The sequence below is a fragment of the Strix uralensis genome, chromosome 8 (assembly GCF_047716275.1).
Source record: "Strix uralensis isolate ZFMK-TIS-50842 chromosome 8, bStrUra1, whole genome shotgun sequence".
Lineage (NCBI taxonomy): Eukaryota > Metazoa > Chordata > Aves > Strigiformes > Strigidae > Strix > Strix uralensis.
This window is the reverse complement of record NC_133979.1, coordinates 2,632,032-2,653,322: the sequence shown is the minus strand read 5'-3', so window position 1 is coordinate 2,653,322 and position 21,291 is coordinate 2,632,032. Positions and strand designations below refer to the sequence as shown.

Sequence of the window (21,291 nt, the reverse complement as noted above, 5' to 3'; positions counted from 1 at the left end):
AGAGTGGAAGAAGAGCAACATAAAGATGCAATCATCTAACAAGTCCAACTCCAGCTTCTGTGTTTTGCAGAGCCTGAGAGTATTCAGAAGCCCTGACTCTTCAGAAGGGATTTCCTCTTCACTTGGTCAAGAACTGCAGAATCTGGACCCCGGTTTCAAAATCTCAACTTAAAAATAGCAGAACTCCCTTTCACAATCCAGATTGTTCAACAAGTGAAACAAGATTTCACGCTGTTGTTCAAACTGTCCAGTTTCATTCAAATGTGCTGAGGAAGAAGGCCTGAACTTTTGTACTCATCTATCTCAAGCCCATGCCTTTTCAAGTTCTACCCTCTACTCCTGCTTCCTCACCTCTACATACCGCAGCTTTGCGTCACCTCTGTGTCCTCTCTAAGCCTCGCAGTGAGGTTGAATGATTTCCAAGACAATTAATTTCTTGTTTCAATGCCTCAGCTGCCCTGTCTGTTAGAAGACAGTGTTGATCATACCGTTTTTTTTTGCAAACGTCTACAGAAGATGAACCATATATCAATGCTAAGAAATTATTATTATTTCCAAGAGGGTTTTTTTCATTATTTTGTTGTTTCTTGTTTCAAATGTTCCTTCTTGACCTCAGCACTGATTCTATTAACACTTTTTTCTATGAGAAGCAAAACTATTTATATGCCTTCGCACTATTATTATTCTTGCATGAACACTTACTTTAAGTACCTTTCCAAAACCAGCAAGTCAGCTGCAGACTTCCAAGTGAAGTCAGTAAAATCCAAACTTCTGTGCAGTTGCTGCATCCTTCTTTTCTACTTCTAACTGATTCTCTCACCTATCCCCACTCATCTTTCATAAAATATGTTCCACCATAGTGTGTATGTCGCCTTCTGTGGTGCTCTACAGGTAAAGGCAACTGTCCTCACACACTATTCTTCTACAGTGTGTCAGCAGAAATACATTCATATAATTAAATCCACGTTCAAGAAACAGTAGGTAAGTTGCAGTGACAAATTCTGTATGTCATTCTCACACCATACGAGCTTAAGAACCAATTTCCATCACGTTCAGGCACAGTTTTATTGCTATGAATGGAAATGTTCTGATGTAATGAATCATATTTGTAGAGATAGCACAGGAGTCCGGGAAAGTGAAGTTAATGAGTACCAGTATCTACCCTCTGCTGCATCACCTATCAAAGATAAGAGTCTCTGCCCTAAAGAACATAAATATAACATGGATTACAGGGAGCTGCTAGTCTTTAGCTCATTATCAGATTACTGTGGGAATGCCACACCTGACATACCTCTGAGCCTTCAAAACAAGTCACTGTCATGAGAATGTGGTTAAAGTTCGTGCAGCTCCATCTCAACACGTACATTCCTGCTTCGTTCCCTTCCTGTCGCAGTTTGTTGATGGCGTATTCCGTGCTGAAAGAGCCAAGGTACAAATGAGGAAAACCAACAAGTGAGCAGTCGCATCCAAAATCTATTATTAGTGAATAAACAGGAGAGTAATCCTGTATTTGGAACAAAAATGAGTAACAGCAACTTAGAAATATTGATGTTATTATTAAAACATGCTTTAATTGTGTGTTTTACACACACTCACATTTAGCTGCAAAAGAGCAAGGGAAGAAAGTTTTATTAAGCTCTTAGGACACTTAATGGGGAAATTCTGCATCTAACACAGTGTACACGTAAGCTCTCAGTTTTCTATATATTGCATTTTCAAATATAAAAGGAAAAAAGATGAAAAGGTGGGCAGAAGGGAAAATAATTGTTTTAATTATTTAAAAAAACAAAGGCTTTGTGTCTGCATCCAAGGACTCCCAGTGTAGATAGAGTTCAACTTCAACTAAAATATTCCCATCTGTTCAACTGACAATGATCTTTAGAGCTAATAGTGAAGTAAGCCTCAAAATACTCTAGTAGTGAGGAAACACTGCTTTTCTAGATGAGTAAGTTGATGTAGAGAGAACCACTGATGTTTTTTCCATATAAGCATTAGAAAAAAGTAAGTTGTTCTACAACCTTTTGTTAACCAACAACTTTCTAAATGTCAGGTTCCCTCAATGGAGTCAATATGCAGTAGTTATTAGAGGACTAACAATTCAAGTGGAAAAATACAAATGAAACATTTTACTAACCAAATGGGTCCATGGCATCCATTTTTTATGTTGTGCTCAATCAGTGGGGGAGCCACATCTGTGCAGAGGTAATGGTGGGCATCTGCTGTAAGTCTGAAGTACCCGTCTATCAACGATGCAAACGACAGGGCCTCATCATGTGAGGACAGTTTTAATTCCTAAAACAAAAAGGTATTTTAGTCAAGAATTCTTACAGTTCCACTAAAACATTTCAGGAATGTTTTAATAGCCAGCAATTTTTGTATAAAGTGGCTAAAAAATTGTCCAGAAAGCTACAACAGAAAACCATATACATATAGGAAGTCAACACTGACCATCCTCTATCCTCTCCGCTCATTACTGGCTAGAAACTTCCATTCTCCCGTGTGATTTATATTCTGCTGTAATCCTACACAAAACCTCCAAGGCAAACTCTTGTGCCAGCCTTTGTGAAGTGCCAGAAATTCAGGACTGGGGCAGTCACGTTGGATTTGAAGCCAAAGGCACTCTGGCAGCTCCTTTCCAAATTCTAGCAGCTGGCAGCCCACAGCAAGAAGAATTGGGTGTCTATAAACTGACTCTCCTCTCCCTCCCTCCCAGGATCTCTCTGCATTTGTCTCCTCTCCCTCTGCCATCCTTGCTGGACTCCTCTTTCTCGATGCTGCTTTTGGCTATCCAAGCTGTACAGAGGAAGGCCATGGGCTGAGAAGCGTTATCAGGCACTGCTGGTATGCAGCAACAAATCTAGAAAAATAACTGTGCTCACCAACCTGCTGCTCTTCTAACCAGCGTTTTTTGCACCTGCACAGTGTTGAGGAGAGCATATTCAGCTGTTGAGTCCCATCAGAAAACGTTCCTCAAGGAGGTTGTCACTTGTTGCCCAACAACACCATGTCACTACAGCTTCCCATGGGAGGGAAACCTCTCCAACGTTTGGTTCTTACCATCCTTTTGTTATCCTGCTTGTTAATGCTAACTGTAGACTCCTTGATGACAATGTGGGTGATTTCAGGAAAATAGGAAAAATTGTTCCACAAGTCTCGAATTTTGTATTTTTCTTCATCCTTTTTGTTTTTGCCATCAGTCTTTTTCTTCTTCTCTTTCTCTGTCTGTACAGACTGCAAATATATTTTAGATAAAAGTATACCAATAAAAACATTTTTATTTAGCATAGTGGTTCTACGCTAAACAAAAATTCATGCCAAATTAATCCAGCTATTTTTATTCTTGAATGCTTTTTGCTGCAAATGAGCAATTCACTTACATGTTCAGTGAATTGCTCTGTATTGCAAGGACATAGTTCAGGCCAGAACTGTTCATAAGACAGTTTTCACGAGGATAAAAGAAACCAGTAGGTAACTTACCTCTCTCTCAGTATGCTAGAAACAACTTTCAGTGGGAATACAGGGCTGAAAGGGTTCCACTGAAATGTCTAAATTATGTATCTGAAATACTCTCTCAGAGCTCAGCCCAAAAGCAAGAGCCACATTCTCCTCACACTGCATGCCTGAACTGCTGACAGCAGATGAAATTCTGCATGCAGACCACAATTAAGCTGAGCATCTTACAGGTCAGAAATTATTGACAATTATTAGTAACTACTTATTTAAAGAGAGATAAATGTTCAGGCCAAGCAAGCTTCCTGCTAGTCACAGAAAGGTTCTCACCGAGACAAAAGTCTTTGGTTTAGGCATTTCAATAAATATAATCTATACATCAGCAGAAACAGGAGCCTTACAAGAAACAGACTGCACTTCTTGCAAACTTTTCTGCTCAAATATCAGTTCTTCCTTCCCTCCCCCCCATTAATATTATCATTTAAAACAGAAATTCTCCATCAGAGATAGAGATAGTTAGGTTACATGTAAATGGAGTGAAGCACAATACTTCCTATGCTACAAAAGATAGCCATCGCCAGGGTTCTCATCACTGTGGGGAACTGAGGCAAGCAAAAAGAGGTCTATTTGTTCAATATTATGTGGAGAAAAGCTGTAGAAGATGCCATAACCCCTTCAAACCTAGAGCATATTTACTATTTATGTACACAAAGTACAGAAGAGGTTAAGCAAGGTGACCTCAATTAGCAGCACTGAAACCAGGAACAGCATATAAAATATCACTGATGTGAGAAAGCTTGGCTTTAATGTCAGTGTATTTTAATTTATTCATGAAAAGTCTATGAGCATGAGCAAACACAGCACCTGGGGTGCCATATACAGAAAAGGCATTAACAGACTTTGATATCAAGACAGAGCACCAAACCACAAGGGTCTCCACAGACATTAATCTTTCAAGATTTGTGTCTGGTCTGGCAGATACAGTCCAGTCTTTCATTTTCCTGGTGAACAGGTTGCCCACAGGGGTTGTGCAGTGTCCATCCTTGGAAGTTTTCAAGACCAGAATGGATAAAGCCCTGAACAACCCGGTCTGATCTTAAAGCTAACCCTGAACAGAGGGGTTGGACTAAAGGCCTCGTGAGCCCCCTTCCAACCTGCATAGTCCTATAATCCCGTGAAAGAAGCCCTTTCAATAAAAAGCTGATCTGCAGCATCTGAAGATCATGACCATTTTTTAACAGTTATGCCCCCAAAAGCAATCCTCTAATGCCCATTTATCAAGGGATACTTACATTTGGCTTGAGCCTCCACTGAATTCCATTGTTTCCTGTTACAATGACTTCATATAGTGGGAGGATCTCATTGTCTCCACAATTGAATCTATTTATTTCATTCTCAGATGAAATCAGCAAAAATGAAGTCTCAAAAATTTCTGCTCCATAATGTTTAGTCAAGGTCTCCATTGTCGATAAGTATTTAACTTTCAGATCACGTGGAGACACACTACTGTCACAAATGGTTTTGTTGTTAAACTCTTTAAGGAAATGCTTGAAAACATTATTTATCCGAATCCTGGTTAAGAAATTCCTCTGTCTGATAGTCTTGTTCAAAGTTTCAGGAATATAATGCTTATAACTAGAAGGAAAAACAATGCTGTGAGTTAATACTGCTGTCTCCTAAACTTTTAACTCTTTAAAATGTGCAACTGCCTTACTTTGAAAGTTGCAGAGAACAAGATGCAGTAAATCACTGTGCAGTTGGTACTGCAGCACTGGTTTACAGCACTAATAGCCAAATTCAAATAACAACCTTATCCGAAAGGTTTTTTAGTCAGATGGATACAGCCCGCTCCAGTCAATAACACAATTTATTCTAACAGTTTTCTCATTAGGTTGCCACTTAACAACACTCCTATTTCTGAACCTACTAACCCAGAATCCTGAATTTACAGCAAGTCAATCGGTCCCCAACTCACTGGTATGCTGGGTGCACCAGCTGCAGAGATTTCAAGCACTCTCCAAGAAAGAAAAAAATTGAGGTTTTGTAACACATATCCCTATTGACAAGATTAGGAAGACCCAGCAATAGTAGTCTTGGAGCTTCTAACTCCTGTACAGACTCTGGAAAGTAAAATGCTGAAAATCTCTTCTGGAAGAGAAGCACAGCAGACCCAAGAGTGACAAAGAAGTTATTCCTACTTACCTGATATCTTTGGGAAGCTCCGGAAGCTTCACATTTTTCTTGATGGCATAGTGAGAGATCGCAAGGACTGCCATGCCCAGACATTCATTTTCAATTTCATGAACCTCTTGATCATTTTTAGGATCACGGATTGGTGCCAGGCCTTTCACTAAGTCATACTGACCCTTAACCAGAAGCAAAAAAAGAAAGCTATCAGATTTGGTAATTGTCATAGTTTATCTATGAGCAAGCAACACGTCTCAAGATCACAGGCTCTCCTTGAGCAAGACGAGGCACCCAAAACTGAAAGCCAGGCCAGGGAGGGGTAGGGGAAGAAGGGAAGAGCTGTGCAATAGATGCAGTCTTCTCTTCAATCAGTGAAACAGAAACACGGGCAGGCAAGCACTGGTCACCCCACAAACGCTGCCTATTTAAGAAGAAACACCAACATTTATGCCCGACAGTAGTCTTTTGAAGTGACAATTTGTGGAACAGGTGGAATGGCCACAGCGCATCCACCCCACGGCGTTGTGACTTTCACCAAGAACGGGTATAGACACCCAGGGAGAACACCTGCCCTGCTCAGACACCCCCCAAAACCCCCATCCCCTTCTTCTATATATTAGTCCACCAAAAATTCACTTTTTTTGTAGTTAACTAAGGAAAGCATCACCCCTGTCCCCTTCTAGCACCTTCATGATTTTTTTTTTTCTGGTACACAAGAAATACTTTGTGTCTCTGCTTTATCTCTGCCCTTCATCACCTGGTGTCTCTATGAACCTCAGGCACTGGCTCTAACCCACACCTCAGAGCCAAGATTGCAAACTCTGTGGCAGCCACCTTGCTCTGGGACAGTCTGAAAAACATTTCATTGCCAAAGAGCAAAGACATTTCTGTTGCCTTATACTAGCATTAGTGGTTTTCTTGGCCTTTTTTGTTATTACCCAAAAGTAAAATTCTGCTTAATGCAATAATGTCTGACAATATCCATTAGGGTCCCTACTCATTCTGCCATTTAAAAGGTGTTTTCATTCTTTTTTCTGGCGCGCAAAAAAAGGGAAAGAAAAAAAAAGGACAAAACAGAGGTTTGCAGCATGTTTTCAGTGATTTTGCAGAGTTGAAGACATGTACATAGGAATGTTCATACAAAACAAGACCTAAGTCAGTTTCATAACACAGAAACAAATATTTGCTGCTTTTATTACTTTATAACACAAGTGGTACCATTAAAATGCACACATAGCTGTAACTAACATGGTATTTTCTTTTGTTGTGGTTTCACAACAAAACAAGGATTCACTGGAGTAGCTTTGTGCTATCTCTTTTTCTGAAGGACAGAACCATATTTCTGAGTATAATTACTGCAGAATTTTCAGACTTTGAATTAACAGTAAACATGTTTTTCTCCAGCCCATTTAACAAGCTTTCATCAACCTCAATCTTCCCATTTCTTTGGTGAAACCAGACAATTTCTGGTTTGCAAAATCATCTGTGTGTATACAAACTTTTTTGTACAAGAGCACAAGCTTTCTGAAATAGGTACCCTGTGTACTTGCCATGTCCAGCATGCTGCACATACCGCCAACAAGTGGGAGGCACAACAGGACAGAAAAATGGCATGTAAGCAGGCTGTGTGGCAGTGGGTTTATCAGGCAATATTTCAACACCACACAGTAAAAAAGACTCATGAAAAGGACACCATACTGCCAGTTTTAATACTGCCACTGCTCCTGTGTAGGACTACAGATGTTAATGTTATGTGCAAATGTTCTGCAAAAGAAAAGGTGATAGTATTTATATTCAAAAATATTTATATTAAAAGTATGCTAAAAAAATATAGCCCTTTTTGGACTGTGAGATAGACAGTTTCTTTACATATGCTGCATATGGGCAGATTGTTCTTCATGTAGCAAATTCTCTTCTCTCCACCATGCAGAAGTATGAAGAAAACACCAATACTAACAGGTAAGGTTACATGTTCTTTAGAAGTTTGAAAATAGGTCTTTAAAGCAGTTTCTACTGGATCAAGTAGTTTTGGTGTGACTACAATGGCAGAGATACTTGCAAGCAACTTCCTACCTGTGCAAAGATGTATTCCAATGAGTTTGCATCTAGTATAGGGGTTCCTTCTGGCGCCAGCTTCTTCTCATAAGAGTTCTTTGCCTTCCTTGGTGAATGCCTCCACACTGAGGGCTCGTTTTCACTAGTCCCATGCCAGTTTGTAAAGTAGTATCTTGCAAGAAAAGAGGAATAAAATAAACTTTAGAAACTTTTGGGGAAATCCTCTATTTACATTAGATAGATAATTTGAACTTTTAAAAGAAAACCAGTTACAAGTCAAAATCCATCAGTCTTCTGCCCTGAGGTTGCAACTTGAAGTGGTCCACTGCTGAAACTGCACGCCTGGCTTGAGGAACTGGGGAAAAACAGTCTTTCAGTCAAAGGTCTTCAGCGTTTCCACCCAACACTACCTCACTCTTAACTGCCCGTCAGGTCCCTGCACAGTCCACTGAACAAGAAGGCACCACTCCAATGACAAGTAGGCTTCCATCACCTCTGACATCGCTTGAGCGGTGTAGGCGAGCGTAATGCTTCTACTGTGCATTAACCAACAGCTGGTGTTTGGATTCCAAGATCAAACGACTCATCTAAAGGGTTAACGAGACTTCAGACCGCCTCCTCTACAGGCACAGGGAAGAACATTGCTATGCCTCACTCCCTGGAATTTCTGCTTCCCTTTGGTTTTGGATGGAGCTAGTGGAAAAGGTACTAATTCAGATCACCCAGTTTTAAAGGGACACAGTCAATCCCCTGTGTATATTACAAACAAGCTTTTTACTCATACCCGCACACAAAGCTATTTAGTTAAAAACCTGCTAAAGGAGTTGGCATCTACTGAAAATTAATGAAATTTTTGAGTTCAAGCTGTTAGCACCTTTTGAGAAATCTTTGCCTAAATTATTCCAGAAATTTGTTTATCTGCATTCCAGTAACATTTAAATCAAGTAAAGTTTAGTTAAATCTAGTTTGAATCAATGTGCCTTTTTCAAAGGTTCATGTCTTGTACATGATCATGAACTACTTACAATTAAATGGTTACAGCAGAGCAGATTCACCCAACTGCTAAGTAGGAATGATTCCTGTAAGAATATGTCAATCTAATTCCAGAGGAGCATTCAGCACTAGCAGGAGCAAACAGTGCAGAATTACTGCACTGTATATATATATATTACTGCATTAATACAGAGGATGGGGTGAAATCAGACATTTCTGATACACAGCGACCACTGTGAGCATCGCATAATTTGTTTCACATTACCATGATATCACAACAGCAAAACTTTTAATGTCTACCTCAATATGTGATCAAAATCATAAAGAATTTTTGTGACCAAAATGAGATCAAACAGCTTTACACAGGAAAAAGACAAATGAACATGAATGTTAACAGACACTGCACATAGAAGAAGTAGTAAAGAAAAAGTGAGTGGAAAAAAACTAAGGTTTTAGGTAGAAAATGTTGAGGCATGTGATGGGTATATCCAACTCCTGAATTGGAAATACACTGAAAGAAAAAGCTGAATAGATAAACTACCTTATAATCTATGAACACATTTTAAGATTACAAATAAGAAATCTGTTGAAATAAAAAAAAATAAAAATCTGTTGAAATAAAAAAAAAAAAATTACTATGTTGCCCAAGCAGTTTCATTTCAAATATAAAGCAATAAAAATTGCAAGAGATATGTTGAAGACAGGAAGACAGCAGGAAGGCAGTAAGTCAACTGACAAATGCTTAGGAACATTATGGTGCAGAACAACCCGCATGCAAAAGTGTGTGTTTTAAAATATGTGCTATATCTTTATGACTTGTTTCTGACCAGAATGGGAGTTCATGGATCAAACCCCAATTCTGCAGTAGTTGAGACTGGTGTGTATGAGTCTCAGTGCAGAGTAAGGATCTCAAAGAGCAAAATAAAAATCAGTATTTTTAGTTCAGCACCACATGTTTTAATCACACATTATCTGTACAAGAACTTGATCGTTCAAACGAAGGATTACGTATCAAATTACTCTTAAAGAGATGAGCCTTTCTGTGCAGTGTTTCTGTTCATCCCTTCATTTTGAGAAGTCTTTTTAAGTCCCCAAAAAGCACATAGCTATAGCATGAGTAGGAACACCAACACACAACTATGCCAAAAACTCGTGACAAGTACTGTAAGATACCGCAGAACTCCTTTGGATGAAGCATAAAAACCAGAGCAAAGCAAATCCTTCTGCCTCCAGGAAATGACTTTGTTTCCGTATGCTCCTTTATAAGATGAGTGATAATTAATAACTCCAATTCTTTTCGTATTTCCTGAAAAGAATTATCAGCAAGGTATTGTGTATTGTTTGTAACTGAGAGGAGAATCTGTTCCTTTCCTTATTAAACTGCACTGATTAAGACAACACTTAAAAGTTACAATAAGAATTAAGAGCCCCATTGTTTGAGGAACCATATAAATAAAGGAGAGTCTGCCTTGAAGAGTCTGATGGACTTATGGTGAAAGGGAGACAGATTATTACTATTCCACTTTCACAAACAGAAATGGGAGCACAATCTTTCCCATCCAGAAGTCCTGCAGAGGGGCTGGAAAGGAGACTGCGTGCTCCTGAGTTTCAGGAGCACGACCTACCCCTCCCTTAGAGCGCTCTGGCCCAGGGCAGGCACCTGCGGCACAGGCGAGAGCCAGCGGCGGGGGTGGATTTTGGGAGTCAGCCCGAGCGGGTCACCCTGGGAAGCAGCAGTTTTTTACTTCACCCATTCAATCTGGCCAAGCAGTGGTGGAAATGCTGGAGGGGGACCTGCTCTTGTCTTTCACCTATAGCAGCTCTGATAGTCTTTCTTTCCAGAGTTTCCAGAAATGGATACTGGGTCCCTTCTCCATGCCAAGAAACACTGCTACCTTTGGCTTAAACACAGTCCAGCCATGGAACAGTTAAACTCCTCCTCCATCAGCTGGTGTGCTAATTACTCCAGGATATTACAAAATACTGTAATTTCTCATGTTGTAAACTGGTTGGCTTTTTTTAAACTTCAGGCAAGTGAAAAAAATATAGAGCTAGTTACAAAGTCTCTAGTCAAAAGCAACTCCTTTTAAAATATTACCAAAAGTGTACCAGCTGGCACAGATCTGATGGGGAGAGGAGGACGGGAAGTCAACACAGGCAGAAAACAAATCTAAAGCTTTCAGCAGTGGGAGAAAAACCAAACTTCTAAAAGCATTTGAAACTACTCAGTCACATACCTTTGATTTTAGATATATAATTTTAATAGGACATGAATAAATTAAACCTATCAATGCAATGAAATTTCAGAAATAAGGTTGTCCACATAGAAATGATTTAGTCTCTAGATGATATATACAGTCCAATACACTGCACTATTAAATAAGCTCAGACCATTTTCCTTTTTCAAGAGGCATTCTGCCTCTTGCAAAGCACAGAATAAACAATATTCATTTAGAGAACAGTTTCGCAATCCTGCGTTGCTCATAATTTTTCAGTGCTCAGCCCTGATCTCAGTTCAGATGCCCAAGCCAAGACACACAATAGATTAGAAATGAAAGAAAGTAAAATACCATTTCACCAATACACAACAGCATTTCTAGGGAGACAGGAGTCTTTAGATTAGCACCTAAATGCATATAAACTCTTCTTAAATGCATATGAAATTATTCTAAATACGTGCTATTGGCCCAAAGCTTGCTAATTTTCATGCATGAAGTACATCTGACAAAAGAGATGCCCCTGCCAAACTTCAAATCCCAATTCAATGCTTAAGAAAATAAACCACCAGAACTTTTAAATACAGAAAGCAGGGCATTTTCCATAGCTTCATTCTATAAAACTGTAGAACAGGAAAATTTCCAGAAAATAAAGTTCAGCATAGAGTAATTCTGCCCATATACCTAAAATCTGATTGAGATGTCAACAGCCAAAGAAGATTTATAAGAGGGAGCTGTTAAAGCAGTTTTAAAGAAGGTGGTGTTACCCACCATGCAAGTAAGATGCAGTAGAAATGGAAGAGTACCTTGAGAGAGCTCTCACCATTCACTCAAAGCAGAAACATAAACATCAAACACAGTGAACATTATTTTTTAAAAATTGAGTTAAAAACAGCATCATATTTCTCATCAGAGGATTAAATTCCCACAACTACAGTTTTAAAATACTACCTTCTTTTCCTGAGAAAAGCACACCACATCAGAGAATTTCAGTATCAGGGGAAAACGCCCCAGATTCACATTACACCAAGAAATTTTATTATCCAGTATATGGTTAATCTGACTGATCTCTTAAAGCAAGAAGGGGCACTTAATGCTCTGTAAGAGGCCATTAGAGTCCTCAGAGCTTCTTTTAGAGTCACTCAATTCCATTACTGTATGGCGTTTATCTGCCAAACTTAATCACAGCTGTTTAAGGCTGAGATTAGCCAAGGTTAAGTCATTAATACCACTAATAGACTTGTTACAGAAAAACGAAAAGACTAGAGTAACCTCTTTCTCTTCTAAATATAGGCATAGGTATTATAATTATTTGAAAAACCTTTTTGTTGACTGTCAGTATTTTTTTCTCTCCTAACAGTTCACCCAACAACAGTAACAATTCCAGTCTGGCACAAATGTAATCAGAATTGAAACACCTCAGTTCAAAACCCACATTTTCAAAGCTCTCTCTTTGTACCCCCATAAGCAAAGTGATGGTTATTCTCTAATAAGCCTAGAAAACTGGATGCACAACCTGGGGTTTATACATGCCAGTCCTCTCACTGGGATGTACAAGTGATAGTCATGTTGTCTAACTACAGATGATCAGGAAAAAGATGTTAAAATGCATACAGCTTGAAGTTTTTTCTCTACAGCCCAAACTGACCATGTATGTGAGTATTACATTTCAAGGCAAAGAGGGAATATTTACCTACAGTTGTACCTTGAAGAATCTACAAAAATGATCTGTGGACTTGCTTTAGAAAGATGGCTTAAGTTTGTAGACTAATTATTCCTGGAAGCAAAGCTTATTCCATATGTTTTTTTCCCGTATCATACACTTAAAGCTCATATTGATGCAAGTCAGAATAAAAATCAAAAAAAGAAAGCAGGATAATGTCCAGAATTAGATTTCTATCAAATCCTAAAAGGAGGACATCTTCCATTTAGCTAGAGTATGTGAGAGTGCTCGACAGCTGTCAGCATTACTGCTTTCATCTTCCAGGGGACGAGGGCTGGGTACCCATTCAGCCCCAGAAATCTCCACAGGTTATGTGCTGTATTTTAAGAACGTCACCTGAAATATAACCTGATGGTACATGATGGACACAGATCCTGGGAACAATGGGTTCTATTTTCTGATGCCTTCTCCAGTCTAGTGCATGCCACCCACAGCAAGGTCACACAGATTCCCCTACAGTCCTAGAGGAGAATTTCAAAAGCAATAGCATGTTGCTTTTTCCTTTCAAGGTAATAGTAAAATTCCCATTGACTTCAGTAGGAGTACAGTTCACTTTGAATACTTCAAACGGAGATGGAAACATGCAAAATACTGACATAATAAAACATTTTTGAGCCATTTTTTCAATTTAGCTTTTAGCTAATTCAGTCACCTACAGCTCTGTGGATAGAGGTTCTTGTGTTTTTTCAACTTCTGGGGCTTTTGTCAAGGTTATATAGCAAAGGCAAAAAAATCAGGAGACGTTTTAAGCTTTTACTGTTAATCTCTTATCTCTGCTTTGAAAAGCAAGCTGCTTATTTTGGTTTTGCTTTCCTGATTCTTCAGTGAGTTCAGTAGTACGAGTCAGAGCATCTACCTGTGGTTAAGGAATCACTTTTGAGATTTTGCACTTACCTCATTCGGTAATGGAGCCGGTGTGATGTTTTTTCATCTATCTTAAAGACTTGGTTTGGCGCATACCAGAGCTTTTTGTTTTCATCATACAGTGCAAAGAGGTTATGGCAGAGAGGAGATATAGCTGTCAGAGAAAAGTAAACAAACATGTGAATCACAAGGCTGCAATACATATGCACGCCCCGAAAATATAAATCCATAAAGCAAATACCTGACCTTGCAAAATAGACCGTAAAAAGAAACCGAAATTTAAAACAAACATTAGAAAGTTATGGTTAACGTGGAACTGCAATGGCACATTGGTTCACTCCATCATTTTATTGTGTGTGAAAGAGCATATCATTTCAGCTATTTCTAACATTCAACTTACTCTGATTTTGAGAAAGATCTAACTTAAGAGGAAATTACTTAAAAATCTTCACTTTTTCCAGATCACAGAAATGGGTGCTTTAACAAAACCACTCAGCAATACCACAACTTCGTTGTCAGTTTTATTTTGTCAATAAATGTTACTCCCCTAGTTGAAAGAGAAGGTTTTAGTGAAACAATGAAAATCCCCTTCTCGTTAGCAAACAAGCAGAAAGCATAATGTGTCTTTTTTCCATTCTTTGCTAATTCAACAGAGGGTTTTCCAACAAAGAACAGACTTTGACTCGTATGTCTAGGCTGACCTGCTTTAACCTTTGCTTTTACATCATCCCAGAGGAAAACAGGCTATGGTGTATTTTCAGGCCTACTGTTGTTTGAATTCCTTGCTCCAGCTCCCTGCTCAATAGGAGGCAGTACCTTTTTGCAAAAGCCCTGGTCAGGTCAGCAGTGAGCACTGTAGCACGAGCTTAAGTGTCTTTCTGAAATGGGGTCAACTGCAGAGCACTTTGTTGGGGTCCTGCAGAATTCAGTGAAACCACTTCTATGGCAAATTGGGGAGAGAGAGCAGAAAGGAAGAAGAGAAGCCAAGGAAATAAAAACTGAACAGCCTAATTGCAAAGTTCACAGAAGGTGGGGTTGGGCAGTCACTGCCTTCTGCAGGTCAATGAGCAAGACATAGATGACAGCAATGGTTTAACATTCAAGCTGTGATTTACAGCCGAGACCAGCATCACAGGTCTGCTGAAATGGGTGAGACTTTACCATGTGCTGTGGAGTTTGTGGAAAGTGAGAGAAGTCAGAAAGAAGTTCCCTTAAGGAAAGCTCACTTTAAGTAATTTCTTCAAAGGTTTTAAACTTCCACCAGAAATTACAGCAAGCAGTCACATAGTATGTGGGTTCACACCCATACAAACAGCAGCAATTCACAGCTCTTACATGCTGACATAAACAGGTGGGGTTTATGTACTCCTCATTTTCATTAAAACTATTCAAAAATAACATGTGCACTTATTTGATATGTCCTTCAGATTCCCATCATTCCTGCCTTTCCAATGGAAGAGAGGCAATTAGACAAAGGAACCGAAGGGCACTCAATGTTACAAGAATCAAGATGACATGGGAAAAGAAAACATTTTAAAGCTGCAGAAAATCTTATGCCCAGTTTGCCTGTTTATACAGCCAGATTCATCACTCCTGTATCTGCTAAGTAATATTCAGTGTTCCACGAAGCCTGGGGAACACAAAATAGGGCTCAGGGCAGGAAGAACTATAGCACTGTAAATATAAAAGTACACTGGCTCATGAGGCTCAAACATAGATTAAATCCACTAATTCCGGTAGCATTACATATACGTTCAAATACTGTGATGAGTCAAGGACCACAGTGACAAAGCAAGAAATCTTCATTATACGTTTATGCATTACCGCAATTGTGTGCAGTTCAGGTAATCTGAACTGGTGAATCACCCTCTGCAAAGAGGTGTCAGGTAACAGAAAACTAAAGCCAGAAAAGTAGCAGATAGGTTTTGTTGGGTTTTTAATTAGCCCTCTCCAAAATGTTTTACAACACAGGACAGATCCAGAGAGGCTTACCAACTAGTATATGAGGTAAAACCAGCTTTGTGTTAACTTATTTGTATATGGTGTCTCCTCTTAAAAAAAACCTAATCATCCCACTCAAATTTAAAAATCTGTATCTGCCAGAAACCAGGGTGGGAGATCATCACTTCATACGAATCTCAAGACAGACTCTCCCACCATTTCTTCCACTCCAGGCAGTTTAAGAACTGCCCAAACAGACCTTTGGCAAAATCTTCCATCCTAGACTACGTAACGCGTATTTCTTCTACAAACACTGACTCACTTGCAGAGGAGGCATCACTTTCGATACTGTCAGGCCTTGCCACTGAGAACTTATATAAAATCCATATACTCACAACACCTCTGGGCAGCTTCAATGCACAGGTCCTCTGAGGTAAACTCGCCACTGGTGTAACAAATGGGATTTTTATCTTGCAGGTAGAAAAGTATTTCTAAACCCTGATGCTGAGCTTCCAGGTTTACTTCGCTCTTCTTTGTGCTCCTCATTTTTGCACAGAAAGCCATGGCTTTGCAATCTTCTTTTACGTTTAGATACTGAAAGCAGAGGAAAAAACAGTTAAAGAAAATGTGAAGTAGCATTTGAATATTTGCTTAATTAAAAAACAAATACATTGCTTAATGAGGCTACTGCATACTATGATGGGCTAGGCACAGCATTTCTCCAAGTCTTCACATGGGGAACCTCATTATTCAAAATCAGTACTTTTCACAAATGAAGGGAAAAGAGATAAAAGAAATGTCAGTGATTATTCTGTTTCTGGTAACTCTGTTCCCTTCTGTTCTGGTGGTTCCTCAACTATTCTAGAAGGTCTCTCTTCTTACTGTAAAGCAGGAATAACTTTCACATCCTTAAGCACCTAACTGGCTGAAAAACAATACTTGAAGCTGGGTAATATAAACGGTACAATTTATATTACCTTTTTTTTTTAAAAAAAAAAAGAGCTTCTTTTTTTACAATCTCCTTAACAGCTAAATATTTCTGATCGGTTTCTCTGCTCTCACCCTTTGTTTTTTAAACTCCTGATACTTAATGCATCATGGTGAAACAAGCTTTATTGGAGAGTTATTTTTTATTGTTACTTCTCTCTCTCTCCAGAAGGGTAGCACTAAGTAGGTTTAATGCAATAGCTTTTAGACTGCCAAGAATGCATACGAGACAGCTCTGACTCAAAAATGCATGTTGCATTTTATACCCAGTGTTTAAATAGAAAGAGCAGAAAGGAAATAGATGAACACACACTCTGGCTATTATGGGGTCTGTGTTCTGTGTTTTACTAAGCTTTAGCTCAATTAATAACAACAGCCCAAACCACCAATTCTGTAGTTTATGAAATTAATCCTCCCACCAAAAAACAAACAAACAAAACCAAACCTCAAGTGCCAACGCACCTGCATTTATGTGACTGACTGATCCTCTATGCAACTGAAATGGATTATCTTGATGCTCTCCAAGAGCAACTTGACTCTGGCTGGAAAAAAAAAAAAAAATTAAAAATTGTCAGGAATGTCTTTGTACAGTTTGAGCACAAAATATATGGTCAGACTGATAAAATGCCACTTGCAATCCAAGGGAATCTTTCTATTAATATAACTGAGATCTAGATCTAGCCTCAAAGTCATAGCAAGCATCCAGGAGTCTGTGTAAGTCTACTGATTTCTTTTGGGTGCACTGACTGAGACGCAAAAGAGGGGAAAAGCCTTGGTTATTCCTTGGGTTTGGTTTTTTTTTTCATATTTTCAGAGAATCAACCATCATTTTGGTGTCATACTCATTGCAACCCTTAGCTGTGACACCTAAGGAGCATTCTTTATCTCCTTCATGGCTTTTGAAGTCACTTTATTCTTTAGATTTTTAACTACATATTGCTAATTCCAATTCTTCCCTAGTCTCTATTGTTTCCTCTGCTTCCAGATTACCAGTCTTTTTTACTTTGTTTTATTCTCCTTTTCTCTATGAAAAGTACAGAGCCCTGCATGGGCAGCAGAGAATAAGGAAACTACCCAAGGGAGTATCATTGCAAGGGTCATATTTCTCTCAGCAGAACCTCGTTCACAAGGAGCACAGCCCATGACTTCAGTGCCTTTGAGCAGCAGGGGCACCTTCCAAGAGACTACTACTTTTTTTTTTTTTTAAAGCCTTATCTAACACCACAAACTACCTCAGCATTCTGGGGCTGGTTTGCAAAACTACTCCCACCCACAGTCAGAAGTTATTCCTTATCACCTGAAGCAAACCTGGGAAGTATCAATACCATCTTTTTTTAATGGCAGGTGTGACAGCGCCTCTATTTAAAGTATTGTCTGATGCCAGGGATGTAAAATCAACAAGACGCTACAGGGATTACTACTTAAGAAGAAGAGAGGGGAAGAATGGGTGTTGGCAAGAAGTCTTGGCATCTAACTTGGCAAGTTAGTCCAGCCCTGATGGTAGAGCATGGAGCATCAGCAAAAGAGCTGGTGTGCCTGGAAGGCATGTCTGCACATTCATGTACAAAGGTGGACAGGCTGCTCCTCTCCCACTGGCATGGGAATAAGTCAGATGGGGAAGGAGTCTGGACTCCTTGAAGAAGGATGTAGGACTCTGCTCTGCATCTCCAGAGGGACTCCCATGCTCTGGCAGTGGTCCCACATCACTGCCTGCCAGCCACGGCTCCACGCTCTCAAGGGAAAACCATCCCACTTGAGTCTCCTGGGGTAGTCACTAAGTGTGGCAGTAAACTAAATGTGACAAAATGTGTCTAAACTAAATGGTAAACATTGCCTATCACTCATCTGAGGCTGAAAGATTCCTCCATTTGTATTCTCCATCCCTCCCTTTTTCTCTTCTCCTCTATCCCTGCCAAATTACACTTGAACTAAATGTGTATCGTTTTTTGCTGCAACAGCATTAGGCCTTAATCTGATACAGCAGGCCAACGAATATTGCTTTATAAGCGTTAGGTTTAATCTGGAGAAAGTCTGACACTGCTGCACAAGCTTCCCTGGCACTTGGAAAGCACCCAGCAAATGTGATACTATCATAGAAAGAATAACATTTAACAGCACAGCATGCATTTACAATGAAATTGCATGTTCCTTCTATCCGTGCCACTTTAATGCGAAATTTCAGTTTCCAGACACATTCCCTCAGCAATAATATGGGGAAGAAGTAATTGAGAGCATGATTACTGGAACACGCAGACAAGCCAGTAATTATTTCTGCACAGCACCAGAAAATTTAAATGCAAAACGTTAAAGATATTAGCTTTAATCTAATTGAAAACACTCCCTTTTAAATGACACATCTTATAACTGAACCTCAATACATTTTAATGTCTGTGTGGGCATAATATTAAAAAGATTGTCCAGATGTTTTAAAATGTGAAGGGAAATATAAGACCATTGCCTCCTTGCAGATACATAAATCAAAATTGTTGCTTTTCAACATAGCATTCTTTGGTTTTGCTTAATAGCTCGTACTGTTGTTTCTAACCATGGCAGCAATTCTCAGAATACAGAAGAACCTTAAGTGCTGCTTCATTTACAATATGCTTCTGAGGATGAACCAAACAAACCAACACCCAGTCTCTAACTTACTATATACTTATGAGTTTCACAGATATTCCCATGCTCGGTGTCAGGAATTCACCTTTTTAAAAATATATCTTAATCTTCCAAAAAGTCTCCTTTGAACAAGACCAATTCCTGCTCTGTCCTAGCAGTAGCACCTCTCACCAGGCCTGCACAGTGACACCACGTACACACAGGTCAGGGTAGCCTGTTGCTCCTCCAGACCCCGCTGCCCACAGGCACGGACCAGCAGCCAAGCGACTGTCCCCCATGCCAGGCTCACCCCGGTCCCGTGTGCGTGACTCAGAGCTCCCCACGCCCGTTATGCTCAGTCTCTGGCAATCTCAGGCATCACATTACACACCTCTCATGCTTCATCTCAGAAATCTGATGGGGATTTTTACCCTTTCCCACTTAAAAGGTTTCAGAGCCTCAGCGGACCATTGTGTTTCGTGTATCTTCTGCAGATTACCTCCCTCCCTCGTGAAGGTTTCCCTGATCAACTTGCAGATACCAGCTGTATCCTTTCTCAGACTGCATTTTGCTTGGCTTGCACCATGCTCCACTCCCTGCACGACAAGCTCCACTTTCCCCCGCTCATTCTCGCAGCACTACTCAGCACTTAACCCGCCCTCTCCGAGCAGCACTACTCCGGGGCACGCGACGTAGCACGACAGGGATGCGCTCAGGCTCTGCTGGGAGTCTGACTGACAGGACAGCATTTGCTTTTTTCAAAGCACATTTTCTCTCCACCTGATTTCTGTTTCTCATGGTGAAAGAGCCTTTTGTGTTGCATGCTGCAAAATAGATAGGGAAAGGTAGGACAGCTCTTCTCGAGATACTCCTTGTTAACTCCACCTGCATTATAGGCCTTTTGTGTGCTCCCCAGAGCAAAGGGTTTTTCTGGTCATTTAAAATCCTGACCAGTGTATACACATACTTGCCACCTTCTTAAAAGTCTGTATTTCAGCCGCAGAGTAACTCAGCTAGCTGGCAGAGTGAGCCAATCCCCAGCCCGGTGCACCACCAGCAGAGGGGGACAACGATTCATCCTTTGTGCTCAAGTTACAATCACGAAATTAGTGATTTTGGGTGCACAAAAACAAAACCAGGCACCCACAGTTGCCAAAACTCACACCTAATTTCTTCAAATGAGGTCAACAAACAGATCTGGGCCCAGAGAAAGTATTTTTTTCTCATACACAGATGAAGCCCTCACAAAATTCTGGTATCAGAAAGATGAAAAGTTCAAAAATAGGGAGAGAGAATTCTAAAGGTGGGTTGTTTAAAATCAGTTTGTTTCTGGTATGGCTATTAAACTATTAAGACTCAATGAACTATCTGGAAGAGAATAATATTTGGTAAAAACTCAAGTTCCTGTCTATGACTTGCCACAGCCAAGATCTCTTCAATAAAAGAAGAGTTTTCAAGCCCAATAGTCACGGCATTTCTAAGGAAAAAACCCAAATGTACAACACTATTTGTTAAATAACCCCTTTAAACTTTTGTAAGCCTCAAAAATCAAGGACAGAAAAGGCGAAGGCATAAATTAAATACTTCAAAAATTATTTGCAAATCTTCCTTGAACCAGAAAGAAGTTAATCCACAGTTGTGGAAGGAGGAGCCTGGGAAAGCCTGGCTCCGAAGCCTCCTGTGAAGCTGGGATGTCTGCACCTGGCCCTGCGAAGGGTCCCCCCACCCACATCGACAAAAATACCCCAAAACACAAAAAGAGCTTCCCTTGAGTAAGGAAAGAGAGGATAAAGCTGTCAGCTGGGAGATACTTGAAGATGTCAGCCACCAACAGATGCTGTCTCCAAACTCCACTGGGCATTTTTAAGAAAACATCTCACCTGAGCTCAAACAAGGCTGTAGATGCCACACAGCTTAGCCTCTCATGGAGACAAGGGGTTTGTGGGTTTTTTACCCTAACTCAGTTTTCTCCCTCCCAGTGGGGCACACTTAAATTTCTCCCAGCAGAGCTGCTGCAATTCCCTGCGATGCGGAGGAGATCCAAGCAGAGCAGCCGTGCCTGCCAGGAGAAATGCCCTCCACTGCCAGAAAGCTGCTGCCTGCACGCGCTGCCTGTCCTGGCTGGACCCCACAGACCCAGCACCCTTTGGTTTCCATTCATAACACATTTTAATGGGCAAAAGGAAAACACAAAACCTGCACAGGCTTTAAGAAACACCCCCAGCGCACATCAACGCTTAACCTGAGGCAAACGTGCGCACTGAGACCTGCTCTCGGATT

General features: G+C 40.1%; 1 protein-coding gene across 3 annotated transcripts in view; it reads right to left on the bottom strand.

The window, feature by feature from the left end:
• JAK1 (Janus kinase 1) overlaps window positions 1-21,291 on the bottom strand; it is a 63,240-nt gene that overhangs the window by 14,666 nt on the left and 27,283 nt on the right. For 2 of the 3 annotated variants that reach the window (XM_074875827.1, XM_074875829.1), the window contains exons 2-10: window positions 16,879-16,958; window positions 15,825-16,023; window positions 13,519-13,642; window positions 7,711-7,864; window positions 5,653-5,816; window positions 4,743-5,085; window positions 3,058-3,231; window positions 2,135-2,292; window positions 1,292-1,415 (exon numbers count right to left, since the gene is read on the bottom strand). In XM_074875827.1, the coding sequence (XP_074731928.1) occupies window positions 1,292-1,415; window positions 2,135-2,292; window positions 3,058-3,231; window positions 4,743-5,085; window positions 5,653-5,816; window positions 7,711-7,864; window positions 13,519-13,642; window positions 15,825-16,023; window positions 16,879-16,884 (1,446 nt within the window). In that variant the 5' untranslated portion in view covers window positions 16,885-16,958. The remainder of the gene's footprint in view (window positions 1-1,291; window positions 1,416-2,134; window positions 2,293-3,057; window positions 3,232-4,742; window positions 5,086-5,652; window positions 5,817-7,710; window positions 7,865-13,518; window positions 13,643-15,824; window positions 16,024-16,878; window positions 16,959-21,291) is intronic. The other variant, XM_074875828.1, reaches the window with a different exon arrangement.